The sequence below is a fragment of the Daucus carota genome, chromosome 7 (assembly GCF_001625215.2).
Source record: "Daucus carota subsp. sativus chromosome 7, DH1 v3.0, whole genome shotgun sequence".
NCBI lineage: Eukaryota > Viridiplantae > Streptophyta > Magnoliopsida > Apiales > Apiaceae > Daucus > Daucus carota.
The window spans coordinates 27620767-27635849 of NC_030387.2; the positions used below are offsets into that span (position 1 = coordinate 27620767).

Below are 15083 nucleotides of genomic sequence, written 5' to 3' on the forward strand. Positions count from 1 at the left end.
TGGTCATAAATTGGAGTATCATTGAGATATGATAGGTGTACCTATAATGTAAAACCGACTTATATTATTAATTTTTATGCCATGATTTTTTTTAAAATTTATCCAATTTTATTGATAAAAATTCACTTTTTGTGTTAAATTTATTTTATATTCTTAAAATAATGTTTGGTTGATTTTTGTATTATTAATTAATCATATCTTAATTACTTTGTTCTAATAAAATATTTGAAAAATATGAAAATTTTGTTTTAAATTAGCAATCCATACTCTAAGACATTGAGTCTAATTAAACTTAACGCTAAAGTAGTGTTAGTATTTGTCAGATATAAATCTTTATACATCACCCTAAAACAAAATATTCCTTGCACTGATCACTCTTTAATCAATAAATATACTATTAAGTTGATTTAACGGTTTATTCTCATGATATTATATTAATTACTAGCCGATATAGTTTTTTTTTTTTTGAAAGTAGGTTTACTAGCTGATATAGTTATTTTTTTTTGATAAAATTACAATGATCCTGAAAATGGTGTGGACGCATCTCTTGAACATAAATTGCGTCTCTTAGATGTTTTCCTTTCTGTACACTATGATAATTACACATATACTCACATGTATATATATATATATATATATATATATATATATATATATACCCACATCTATACGGGTTTACCAATCATCCATCTATCTGCTCGCCACACACAGGTAACATATATTTCCAAGTGCTTCAGCCAACATTTCAGTAATCAATGGAGTCCACCAACAACAGAGGTCAGTAACATTCTGAATGGCACATAAATACACAAAATCGTTATTTATATTTGTGTGACATAATACAAAATATATTTGAAGTCTCTTATTTAACATTTTTCCTATAATTTTTGTCAATGTAGCCAGAAATGTCGCTTCTTTGGCATCTGGCAAGAGAAAGAACACATGTCAGGAGGTAGGCAGTAGCAGCAAAAGAGCAATGCTTGAACTCTTTCCCACTCTTCTGAATGAAAACGAACAGAGTGTTCTCAGTTTCCAGCTCCCCATATGAACGGTCATTCGGACTTCAACGAGCAATCACTCCCACCTGAAGATCTCTTTGAGAGATTATTCAAATCCCAGGTGTGTTTACACACACACACATATTTGCTCAATATATTTTACTCAATATGGTATTTTTCTATAATATGTACACACCACACAGTTGAAATATTTTAATTTTTGTTTCTTTCCAGAATAAAAATGTTACTTACCTTTTCTTTTGTGTTGGCACATTAGGCCTAGCAATAACAAGAAATTGGTAATAGTACAAACAATAATTTACCAATTACATACACGTTATTAATTTGCGCATGTATGTTTGTTAATGGTTAGATTTGTTGTCACAATAATTTTGTAACACATAGTTATTGTTACATGATACATATATGCAGTATGAACAAATCAGAGAAACTTGCAACGGGTACTTGAGTACCAAATATAATGATATACTGAGGCATGCAGAAGAGCGAGCCTCCATCATACATAAAGAGAAAGAGATGAGGATAATTTCTTCTTTCCAAGAAAGGCTGGCATCTCTAAATGAGGTCATAAACAAAAAGAACACAGAATTGGACAACAGTAAAAGGAAAAATATTGAACTAGAAGAGCTGGTAGCGCATTACAAATCTCAGGCCGAAATTCGGAAAGCAAAGGCTGAGAGGGCAGAGGAGATGTTGTGGAACGTCATCGTGAGTCTCCGACGCCACGTCCAATGCTGCTGTGTAGACAAAGAGGATACAGCTCAGTCCTCGTTTGGGGAGACTAGCTAGGGTGGTGGTGGAAGGTACAATTGAGCCGAGGAAAATTTGTGGGATCCTACTGCTGTGCATTTTTGTGTACATTTGGAAGAAGATGACGAAAAAAATATAGCTACTTAACTATGTAATATTGCTTACATCATATTTTTATGAGGAGAACAAAATAATATCTAAAGCATTTATACGTTTTTTGGATATAGGGTACATAACTAATATTTTCATATAATATTTTTTGTTGTATGAAAAACTGTAACCAAGGAGATTGGATGAATTAAAAAGTGATTTATGAATATTCATAGATCTCGATTTTACTTGGACCGATATTGATAGAACTTTTTTACATCGGTAGCTAATGATGTCTAATGGATTATGTCAATTAACAGAATTCTAGTAGTGCCATATATATTTTTTGAATTGGACAACACGCCTTATCATGAAGAAGAAATTGAATTAGGACAGAGTACGAATTAAAATTAAATAAAACAGGAAAATCACATTTTAGAACTAAGTACATATACCAACTAAGTATATGCATAGTTGTGCCTACATTAATCACCATAAAAGAGGTGAATATATAGTAAGCTCCCTCATCATACATGCATAATGATGATAGGCCATATTCAAATAGAGTTGAAAAAGAAAGTTTAAGTGAAAAGTTTAATGCAACTAAAAATATTCTTTGAGATTTAACTATTTCCATTATATTCAATACTCATTCCTTCATCTTGAACCAACTGGGTTTAGGAGATATATTTGACATATTTAGTTATACCTAAAACATATTAAACTCATTGATTTTTAATTCTCTCTCTCACACAAAAAAAAAACACACACATATATCTTCTATAAAACACGAGAAGATATACTTAAAAAATTTTGCCATCATATTTTTTGATTATTAGAATAGATCATCTTTTTGTATTTATTAGTTTTCACTCAAATTTTCCAGTTTTTCATCTAAGAGTTTTAGCTAATGGCAACTGCCCTATTAACAAATCTTACTTTATTTAAAGTTAGATTAAATCTAACTTTATGTTATATTCTACCAGAAAGTCTTCAAAACTTTTAATACAAAATTTACCTAGCTCTTTTTTATTTTTAAAGCCACCTGTAAATTAAGTAGCCGATATGCTTTTAGGTTTAGAGGTCTAGTTAACCCTTTGGTGACTTTTTTGAATTCTTGTGGGTCTTGGACTTAGTGTGACAATTTTTCAGCTGACCATATAAATCTAAATATAGAAAAAAAGAATGATCAAGTATCATTAATCAAATATGATGGGTGCACCTATAATGTAGATATTGACATAATATTATATTAATTTATTTTAATATTAATGACATTTGTTATTAATTTTTATGCCATTTTTTTTAAACTTTATCCAATTTTATATAAATTAATTGATAGAAATTAAGTTTCCGTGTTAAACTTTTGGTGACTCTTTTGAATTCCTCTGGATCTTGAGTGGACAATCTTTATGTTGACCATGTCCACTTAGTGGTAAAATATAGATCCAAATGTAGATCAAAAAGTATGATCATAAATTGGAGTATCATTCAATATAATAGGTGTACCTATAATGTAAAACCGACATATATTATTAATTGTTAAGCCATGATTTTTTTAAAATTTATCCAATTTTATCGATAAAAATTCACCTTTTGTGTTAAATTTATTTTATATTCTTAAACTAATGTTTGGTTGACTTTTGTATTATTAATTAATCATATCTTAATTACTTCGTTCTAATAAAATATATGAAAAATATGATTTTTTTTAAAATTAGCAATCCACTCTAAGACATTGAGTCTAATTAAACTTAACGCTAAAGTAGTGTTAGTATTTGTCAGGTATAATTCTTTATACATCACCCTAAAAAAAATACTTGAAAGAAGACCATATATTTCACTAACAAAAAATAATGATTGAAATAAGACCATTCCTTGCATTGATCACTCTTTAATCAATAAATATACTATTAAGTTGATTTCATGTTTATTCTCATGATATTATATTAATTACTAGCCGATGTAGTTTTTTTTTTTTTTTTTGAAAATAGGTTTACTAGCTAATATAGTTATTTTTTTGATAAAATTACAATGATCCTGAAAATGGTGTGGACGGGTCTCCTGAACATAAATTGCATCTCTTAAATGTTTTCCTTTCTGTACACTATAGTATTACACATAAACTCATCACATGTATATATATACACACACACATCTATAGGGTTTTACCAATCATCCATCTATCTGCTCGCCACACACACGTAACATATATTTCCAAGTGCTTCGGCCAACATTTCAGTAATCAATGGAGTCCACCAACAATAGAGGTCAATAACATTCTGAATTGCACATAAATACACATAATGGTTATTTTTATTTGTGTGACATAATACAAAATATATTTGAAGTCTCTTATTTAACATTTTTCCTATAATTTTTGTCAATGTAGCCGGCAATGTCGCTCATTTGGCATCTGGCAAGAGAAAGAACACATGTCAGGAGTTAGGCAGTAGCAGCAAAAGATCGATCAATGCTTGAACTCTTTCCCACTCTTCTGAATGAAAACGAGCAGAGTGTTTCTCAGTCTCCAGCTCCCCATATGATCGGTCATTCGGACTTCAACGAGCCGTCACTACCACGTGAAGATCTCTTTGAGAGATTATTCAAATCCCAGGTGTGTTTACCCACACACACACATATTTGCTCAATATATTTTACTCAAATATGGTATTTTTCTATAATATGTACACACCACACAGTTGAAATATTTTAATTTTTGTTTCTTTCCAGAATAAAAATGTGACCAACCTTTTCTTTTGTGTTGGCACATTAGGCCTAGCAATAACAAGAAATTGGTAATAGTACAAACAATAATTTACCAATTACATACACACCTTATTAATTTGTGCATGTATGTTTGTTAATGGTTAGGCTTTTTGTCACAATAATTTTGTAACACATAGTTATTGTTACATGATACATATATGCAGTATGAACAAATCTGAGAAACTTGCAACGGGTACTTGAGTACCAAATATAATGATATACTGAGGCATGCAGAAGAGCGAGCCTCCATCATACATAAAGAGAAAGAGATGAGGATGATTTCTTCTTTCCAAGAAAGGCTGGCATCTCTGAATGAGGTCATAAACAACAGGAACAGAGAATTGGACAACAGTAAAAGGAAAAATATTGAACTAGAAGAGCAGGTAGCGCATTACAAATCTCAGGCCGAAATTTTGAAAGCAAAGGCTGAGAGGGCAGAGGAGATGTTGTGGAACGTCACCGTGAGTCCCCGACGCCACGTCCAATGCTGCTGTGTAGACAAAGAGAATACAGCTCAGTCCTCGTTTGGGGAGACAAGCTAGGGTGGTGGTGGAAGGTACAATTGAGCCCAGGAAAATTTGTGGGATCCTAGTGCTGTGCATTTTTGTGTACATTTGGAAGAAGATGCCGGAAAAAATATAGCTACTTAACTATGTAATATTGCTTACATGATATTTTTATGAGGAAAACACACCATATGAACAATTTCACACAAAATTCTGCTTGTTTGTGCTTTCGTTGCTTGATTCGCTCTCGCCTCGTCTCAAATTTGTGCCTGTAGAGAGTTTGAGCTTCAGAAACGCAGAACAATCACTAAATAACGGAGATGACGCTGTGATTTGAACAAATGTTCAGTGATTTTTACCTTTTGTGAAGATGAACAGTGCGGAGGAGTATTGCTATGTAACTGTAATGCGCGTATATGTTGTATCCATATTCTTTTTTTGATTTAGCTATGTACCGTTAATTTTATTTTTGGATTTTGTTTTGGGCTGTAGGCAGTAGTGGATTGGGTTATGTCTTGGGCTGGGCTTAGTTTGTAGGTTTTTAGATTATGTTAGTTTGTACTGGAATAGCCCCCTATATATATATATATATATATATATATATATATATATATATATATATATATATATATATATATATATATATATATATATCAAAAATTGCTCAATGAAGAAGACCATTAAAAGAAGAACACTACAAAATCAAATGTGGAATCTCATCTAAAATTTGAATTAGATTTTAATTTTAAGCTAATTGACTTTTTATTATGAATTGTAATAGTATCTCACATGTTAAACAACAATTATGGATTAAAAATAATATTATTCTACATACATGGTCCTGTTCCACATAAAACCAAAAAAATTGTCTTATCAATATATTATATTTTAAAATTATTTTTGAACACACACAATGATGCAAAAAAAATGTATTTACATTTAGATCCTCAAAATCTAAGTAAAAAACAGGGTTCTGCACAAAACCTTAGTGGTTGTATAGTTCTATTAATTTAAGCATCGGTTCTCTTTTGAGCACGACCCTATACATATATATATATATATATATATATATATATATATATATATATATATATATATATATATATATGGGTAGCACTCCATAGCATACCCTCTTATATGGAGTTACGTAGCACATCATTATAAATATATTAATAATATATATTTTATTATATTTTTTATGAAATATAATTGCAAATTTTGATTATTAAACCGAAAACGAAGTTATACAATTTTTTTTATTGCAAAGATCATCTAAAATTATGCAATATCTCAACATGATTCTATAACAGAATAATAATCATCCAGAATTATTCTATTGTAGAATCAGTTTCGAAAATATACTTTTTTAATCAAATTTTAAGTGTTAAATTACTTAAAATAGATTTATTTTATAGTATTCTATATTAGAATCACGTTTTATATGTATTCTATAACAGAATTTATAATAAATTTGATGATTTATAGTAGCACACTATGTAACTCCATATAAGGAGTCCCTCTCTTGAATGTTGGCCTATATATATATATATATATATATATATATATATATATAGGCACTTGCTCAAATGAGAACTTTCTTAAAATGAGAACCGTGAGAACTTTTTTAATTTATCAAAATCTCATTCATTTGAAGGGCCCCGCCAGGGGCACCTTCACAAAAAATGTATATCATTAAGGTCTCCACCTAGCTAGCCGAAAAAAAATTAAAAATAAAAAAATAAAAAAATCACTGATGACGTGGCAGTGGACTTTTTTTTTTTGAATTTTTTTTTTTACTAGCTAGGGAGAGACTAGTTTTATATACATTTTTTATATTGGGTACCCACTAGTTTGATGTTTAGATTAGTCAAAATATGATAAATTAAAGAAGTTCTCAGGGTTCTCATTTTAAGAAGTTCTCACTGGAGTAACCATCTACTCTATATATATATATATATATGCCAACATTCCATGAAGGTACTTCTTATATGGAGTTACATAGTACACCATTATAAATCATCAATTTTATTATAGAATACATATAAAACATGATTCTAATATATTATACTATAACATATATCTAATTTAAGTAATTTAACACGTAAAATTTGATTATTCGAAACTGATTCTATAACAGAATAATTCTTGATGATTATTATTCTGTTATAGAATTATGTTGAGATATTGCATTATTTTAGATGATTTTTTGGAATTTATAATGGTGTGCTAAGTAACTCCATATATAGGAGGGTATGCTATGGAGTGTATCTTAATCCTGTTTGTCTTTGGTAATTGCCAGTGCTCATGTCCATCCTCCGGAGTCATAAGACCCATAAAACGATCGAAAGTTTTGTCTTGAGCACTCGTCCACTGATTAAAAACAGAATACGCAGATTGAACCACATCATTAGGATCCATACCACGCTGATTCCATACCAGCTCATTTCGTCCCTTTCCACACCATCCAACAGACCATGACTGTAATATGAATCTGAGCTTTGCTTCTCTGCTGAGATATTAACTGTAACCACTCCGGAAAAGAGTAGAATTCTCCTATGATTGTTGAAAGGGAAAGTTTGCTCAAACACGTGCTTGCATACGGACAAACACCAAAGTACTATGCAGTATTGATCCGGGGGCTTCATTGCACAAAGGACAGAGCTCGTTGATTGGAATTTTCTTTGCCCACAGTGATCTTTTGTAGGGAGGGAATCATTGCTTAATCATGCGTGGGGTTAAATATATGTAATATAACATGATGGTTGCACTTATATACTGAATGAGCATAAGAGTTTTCAACCATAGAGCTTGAAGTGTTGATTGCTTAACTTTTCCAGATCTTGTCCTTTGTGTATAGCAAGTTTGCCATAATCTTCTTCTAACACCCAGAAAAGTAAAGTAACAATGATGGTGCTGATAAGGTGTAATATAATAATAGATAGAAATTTGAGAAAACTAAAACAAATGAAGGAATGTCATGTAATTCATATTGAGAACAAATACAGGTGAGCATAAATGCAAGGTAGACATGAGTTTCAATGAAAGTGAAAGGCCAAGGATTGTCTACACTAATGAGGGTAAATGCAAAGTTAAGGGTAATACAATAATTATAACACATTTCAAAATAAAGCCAATATATTTTTTTAACAGTGATCCAAAATTTTTTAACAGATTTTCAATCAAACGTTAGTAACTTAATTATCATGACATATCAATGATGAACAATAGTTATAATTTCTAAGAAACCCAAAATAGGGCATAATGTTTCATGGCAAGTTCTAATGCCGAGTGGCCTTTGTGCTGCATATATTTAGATTTTTAGATTTGCTTCAATTGTTTTATTAATTTCATACACATTCACATCTATAATCAATGTATAAAGCAATCCAAAACGATCAAAAAAACACATTCTTCAACCTAACTATAATCAACTACAAAAACACCCTAGTTATATATATAACTTACTGAATCAATATTTGTCCAAGGGAAAATGCTAAATCATCATACACAAATTTTGACCCGCTTGCAAATATCCATAAGAGGCCCTAATTAAGTTCACAAACATTAAAATGCATCCCCTAACTATTAGAGGCAGAAGATCCATTCCACGAGCTCCGTCGGACCATCACTACTAGAAAAGCGGGCATTTCTGACCAACTTACCGACCAAACGCGATCGGTCGTAAAAAATGGCGTCATTTACGACCACCATTACCGACCGCACCAAAACGGTCGGTTATAATAGGCGTGGGTCCCGCTCACCAACGTTCTTCAGCTGACATGGACGCCACGTCGGTAAAACCGACCGACACATGTCCGACCGCCTGTGGTCATTTCCGACCACCTTGACTGGTTTAAAATAATTGGTCAGCTTCTTACTTGTTGTCGCCTTGTGATTGGCTGAGTGGGGATGTGGTGGAGCCCAGATTATTTCCGACCGATTTTGGCGGTCGGAAATGGCCTGCTTCGTTTCCGGCCGAATTAAAACCCGGGCGGTCGGTTTTGACTTCTTAGAAAAACAATAAATTCTATTTGACTAGGTAAACTATTAAAAAAACTAAAAACACCGCACATCTAGAAAACCGACCACATTCAAAACCGACCGATTTTGCTTATTTCCGACCGATTTTGGCGGTCGGAAATGCCCGCTTTTCTTGTAGTGCATTATGCTCTCATCCTTGCTCTGGCATAATCTACATCATCATGGGCAATCGCCTTCTTATTATGAAGCACGAAAAATCAGTAGAATACTTATCAAATTAATGAGATATTTAAGACATTATTGTAAAATTAAATGTTCTCTAAGAGTAAAATATTTGAGTATTTATCGGTTTATAGATTTTAAGGAAATTTATACAAACTAACTAGTTACAAAGTTCTCCTATGTATTACAGACTTCAACAAAGAAAGACATCATAATCACATAATGAGACGGAGAAAATAACTTTTTATGAAATACCATAATCAAGAATTTGTCTTAGTTTTATTTGGCAGTATGGGTGGAGTACTTCGTAACATGTAATTTTCAAATAAACTTCATTTATGGGTAGGTTTCCTTCTCACTTTTTTACTTTTGACTGTGCAATGCCAGTTTATTAACAAATAGATAACAAATTTTAGTATTTACCACCAACCTATTAGATTAGGATTGAAATTTTAAAATAGCAATGCAGACTTCACAAGAATCACAACACAACTATTAGTGTTTGTGAGTATTGTATAGTTTTAGTGGTGTGTATTCATTCATTTAAAAAGAAGTCATTGATAGCTAGAATTGTGGTAAACCACCTTCCATCTATCTAGCACTTCTTTTCAGTCATAAACCAATGCTTTTAAAAATATAGTGAGGTTTGTGGGTCCCGAGAATGGACTCCGAGGTGGGTCTTGGCAAGGCCTAGGTGGGGCCTAGTGGACAGGGGTGGGTTCTAGTTTGAAGGTGATTTTTTTAGATATTTTACTCTTTTCTTAACTGATTATGACTTGCTCCATCTTATACCACTTAATTTGATTGATATATTGCAAAGTGAACCTGCCTTTTTATATAATTATTCTAATAATACCTAAGTTTCCCTGAACATTTTCATTAGTTTTAGGAATATGTAAAGAAAATACAACAAACTAATGAGTCAATAATATATCAAATACATATAACCTTAAACAAAGTGTCTTTTAGGAAGCATTTAACTTATAATTCTAACAAGAAACTTAGCTCGAGGCCTCATGTTTTTAGTAGTAAAATGTATATAATTAAAAAATATATTAGTTATATGAAGTAGTTTAATGGCAAAGTTTAAATTAGTAATATATATTAAATTTATTTAATTGTGAAATAGATTTTTGTAGAAATTTAATAATTCTGTTTTAAAAAAGACTTCTTAGTTAATTTAAAACACCTCCATCTCAAATAGATTCTTATATTAATTTGGGCACCTATATTTTCCGAATTGGTCAACACACCTTAACATGAAGAAGAAATTGAATTGGGACCGAGTATCAAATAAACTGAAATAAAATTGGATAAAACTCATCTTGAACTAAATACATATAGAGAATGCTAGTCTAATGAATTGTTTGATGCAACTAAAAATATTCTTTGAGATAACTATTTGCATCATATTCAATAATTATTCCTTCATAATAATGCTATCGAATTTTAGAGATATATTTGCTTGATATTTAGTTATACCTAAAAGTATTAAACTTAATGATTTTCATTAGTATATATATATATTAGTATAAATTAAGTAGTAAATATGCTTTTTGCTTTAGAGGTCTAGTCAATTATTTGGTGACTCTTTTGAGTTTGTAAATTTTGAGTGTTTTTAGTATGATAATCTTTAAGTTGACCATGTGTACTTAGTAGTAAAATATAGATAAATAAGTATGATCATGAATTGCAGTATCAATCAAATATGATTGGTGTACCTCTATATATATAATGTAATACCGACATATATTATTAATTTTTATGTCATGATTTCTTCAAACTTTATCCAATTTTATATAACTTAATGGACATGAATTCACTTTTGGTGTTAAATTTATTTTATATTCTTAAACAATAATGTTTGGTTAATATTTTTTATATCATTGGTTGATCATATTTTAATTACTTTGTTCTATTAAAATACTTAAAAAATATGAAAATTTAGTTTTAGATGAGCAATCCACTCTAAGACATTTAGTCTGATTATATTTAATGGTAACTTATTGTTGGTGTGCTTAAGATATAAATCTTTACATCATCCTAAAAACAATACTTGAAAGAAGACCATACATTTCACTCACAAAATATATATGATTGAGATAAGACCATTCCTTGTTTTGATCACTCTTTAATCAAATGTATACTATTAAGTTGATTTCACTACTCGGTGTCTGTGGTGCCACTGTGAAACCGAAACAGACATCCATGTGATGTTCTTATGTGACTTTGCAAAATCAGTTTGGCAAACTACTAGTGTTCACTACTTGCTTCAATGTTCTGCAGACGAAACAACTTGTGAAACTTTTTCAAGAGTATTTCAACGAAGTACGAGGGACCAAAATGTAGAAATTGCCATGGTCTGCTGGAGTCTATGGAACAGGAGAAATAACTGGGTTTGGAACCATGCTAATGGCTCAGTTTTTGGTGTAAGAAATAATGCCAGCCACTTACTTATCGAATGGAAGGAAGCTCAAATCAAAGAAAATGACAGACGTACTCGAGATGAAGTAGGAGCAAGAGTCTGGAAGCCTCCAGATGCAGGATGGTTGAAAGTTAATATAGATGCTGCGGTGTTCCTTAATGGCAACATAGGTGTTGGTGCTGTTATCAGAGATGAAAATTCTTGTTTTGTAGCAGCCAGAGGAAAGAAAATTGCAGGTGCATGGACGGCCAGAGAGGCAGAGGCAGAGGCAATTGGCCTTAAGGAAGCTTTATCGTGGATCACTGACAAGGGGTATAAGCAGTGTGTAATCGAAACAGATTCATCTGCTCTAGCTGCTGCATGTAATGGTGGACAGGGAGAAGCTTTCTTTGGTACCATTGTGATGAATTGTATTCAGTTACTTAAGCACGTAAATCAAGTGCTAGTTGTTTTTATTTATCGCTCTGCGAATACGGTAGCTCATAGGCTTGCCAAAGCTGCCTATTCTATGTCAGACGAAGGGGAGTGGTATGTCACTCCACCTCAGTTCCTTGATCATGTATTGAGTTTGGACATGATTTAATGAATGCAAGTGCTTTTACTCAAAAAAAAGAAGAAGTTGATTTCACTATTTATCCTCATGATATTATATTGATTACTAGCCGATATAGTTAAATTTTTAATAAAATTGTGATGACCCTAAAAATGGTGTGGACGCGTCTCTTGAACATTAAATCGCGTCTCTTAGGTGATTTCCTTTCTGTACACTATTACACACATAATCACATGTATATATACACATCTAAACGGGTTTAACAATCATCCATCTATCTGCTCGCCACACACACGTAACATATATTTCCAAGTGCTTCAGCCAACTTTTCAGTAATCAATGGAGTCCACCAACAACAGAGGTCAGTGACATTTTGAATTGCACATAAATACACAAAATGGTTATTTATATTGGTGTGACATAATACAAAATATATTTGAAGTCTCTTATTTAACATTTTTCCTATAATTTTTGTCAATGTAGTCGGCAATGTTGCTCTTTTGGCATCTGGCAAGAGAAAGAACACATGTCAGGAGGTTGGCAGTAGCAGCAAAAGAGCAACGCTTGAACTCTTTCCCACTCTTCTGAATCAAAACGAACAGAGTGTTCCAGCTCAGTCTCCAGCCAATGTAGGCGATATATGGCTGGCCCCCCATATTAGCCATCATTCGGACTTCAACGAGCAGTCACTACCACGTGAGGATCTCTTTGAGAGATTATTCAAATATCAGGTGTGTATACACACACACATATATTTGCTCAATATATTTTACTTAAATATGGTATTTTTCTAGAATATGTACACACCACACCATTAAAATTTAATTTTTGTTTCTTTCAAGAATAAATTGGAATAAATTGTTACTAATATTTTCTTTTGTGTTGGCACATTAGGCCTAGCAATAACAAGAAATTGCTAATAGTACAAATAAAATTTACCAATTACATACACACCTTAATTATTTGTGCATGTATGTTTGTTAATGCTTAGCTTGTTGTCACAATAATGTTGTAACACTGAGTTATTGTTACATTATACATGCAGTATGAACAAACCAGAGAGACTTGCAACCGGTACTTGAGTACCAAATACAACGATATACTGAGGCATGCAGAAGAGCGAGCCTCCATCATACATAAAGAGAAAGAGATGAGTATGATTTCTTCTTTCCAAGAAAAGCTGGCATCTCTAAATGAGGTCATAAATGACAAGAACACAGAATTGGACAACTGTAAAAGGAAAAATACTGAACTAGAAGAGCAGGTAGCTCATTACAAATCTCAGGCGGAAATTTGGAAAGCAAAGGCTGAGAGGGCAGAGGAGATGTTGTGGAACGTCACTGTGAGTCCGCGACGCCACGCCCAATGCTGCTGTGGAGACAAAGAGGATACAGCTCAGTCCTCGTTTGGGGAGACTAGCTAGGATGGTGGTGGATGGTACAATTGACCCCAGAAGATTAGTGGGATGCCACTGCTGTTCATTTCTGTGTATATTTAGAAGAAGATGCTGAAGAGCATATATATAGCTACTTAAATATGTAATGCTTACGTGATATTTTCCTGGGTGAACAAAGTAATATCTAAATCATTTATACCTTTTTTTCCATATAAGGCACATAACTAATGTTTTCATATAATTCTTTTTGTTGGATGAGGAAGGGTAAACCAAGATATATAATGATAATCAAGGTTTTCTAGTTAGAAAATGTCACATTAATATTACCGGTAATTAATATTATTTAGATATTAAATAAATTAAAAGAAGGAATTCAAAAGTTACATTAAAAAATACTTTTAATTTATAGATAAAGACAGTAACTACCAAATTATTATAATCTCATAATCTAATAGTTTATAATGTTTATCATTAGGTTTTAGACTTGAGGGTTTAGGAATTTTTTAAGGTTTATTTATTGATTAAAGTATTTCAAAATATCTCTTTTTTTTAATGTTTAGTTTTAAATAAATTTGGAGCTCCATTCTTATATGTATTTACTTATAGTTGTTTATAGTTTTATCGTATTTAGAATTTAAGATATAATTATTAGAGTTCATATTTAGAATTTAGGATTTGGGTTTAGTAAGTGGGATTTAGAGTTTAAAGGCTTATTTATTTACTTTTTTGATAATTATTGTGATAAGAGGGTTGATGTTTATTGAGTTAAAATGTTCTAATTACAGTAATCACCTTTACAACTTTATAAGCAACAAATATGATTTTATTTGTTATAAAAATTTTAAATTTGCATCCACTTTAATTCGCGTTTCAATTATGGTTGCAAAATCATATTTTCTCAAAAAGAAGACAAATACATATATTAAATTTATTTAACTGTGAAATAGATTTTTGTAGAAATTTAATAATTCTTTTATAAAAAACTTCTCAGTTAATTTAAGACACCTCCATTTCAAATAGATTCTTAAACTAATTTGGGCACGTATATTTTCCCAATCGGTCAACACACCTTAACATGAAGAAGAAATTGAATTGGGACCGAATATCAAATAAACTGAAATAAAATTGGAGAAAACTCATCTTGAACTAAGTATATATAGAGAATGATAGTCTAAGTGAATTGTTTGATGCAACTAAAAATATTCTTTGAGATTTAACTATTTGCATCATATTCAATACTTATTCCTTCATAATAATGCTATGGAATTTTAGGGATATATTTGATTGATATTTAGTTATACCTAAAATTATTAAACTTAATGATTTTCATTAGTATATATATTAGTATAAATTAAGTAGTAAATATGCTTTT

General features: G+C 31.3%; 1 protein-coding gene across 1 annotated transcript; it reads left to right on the forward strand.

Moving 5' to 3' along the window:
* Positions 1–11694: 11694 nt before the first annotated feature.
* LOC108204111 (uncharacterized) lies at positions 11695–12345 on the forward strand. The gene has a single exon (XM_017373412.1). The coding sequence runs from the start codon at positions 11695–11697 to the stop codon at positions 12343–12345; it is 651 nt and encodes a 216-aa protein (XP_017228901.1).
* The last annotated feature ends 2738 nt before the right edge of the window (positions 12346–15083 follow it).

Coding starts and splice junctions, on each gene's coding strand:
- LOC108204111 (XM_017373412.1), top strand. CDS start 11,695: ATGGTCTGCTGGAGTCTATGGAACAGGAGAAATAACTGGGTTTGGAAC.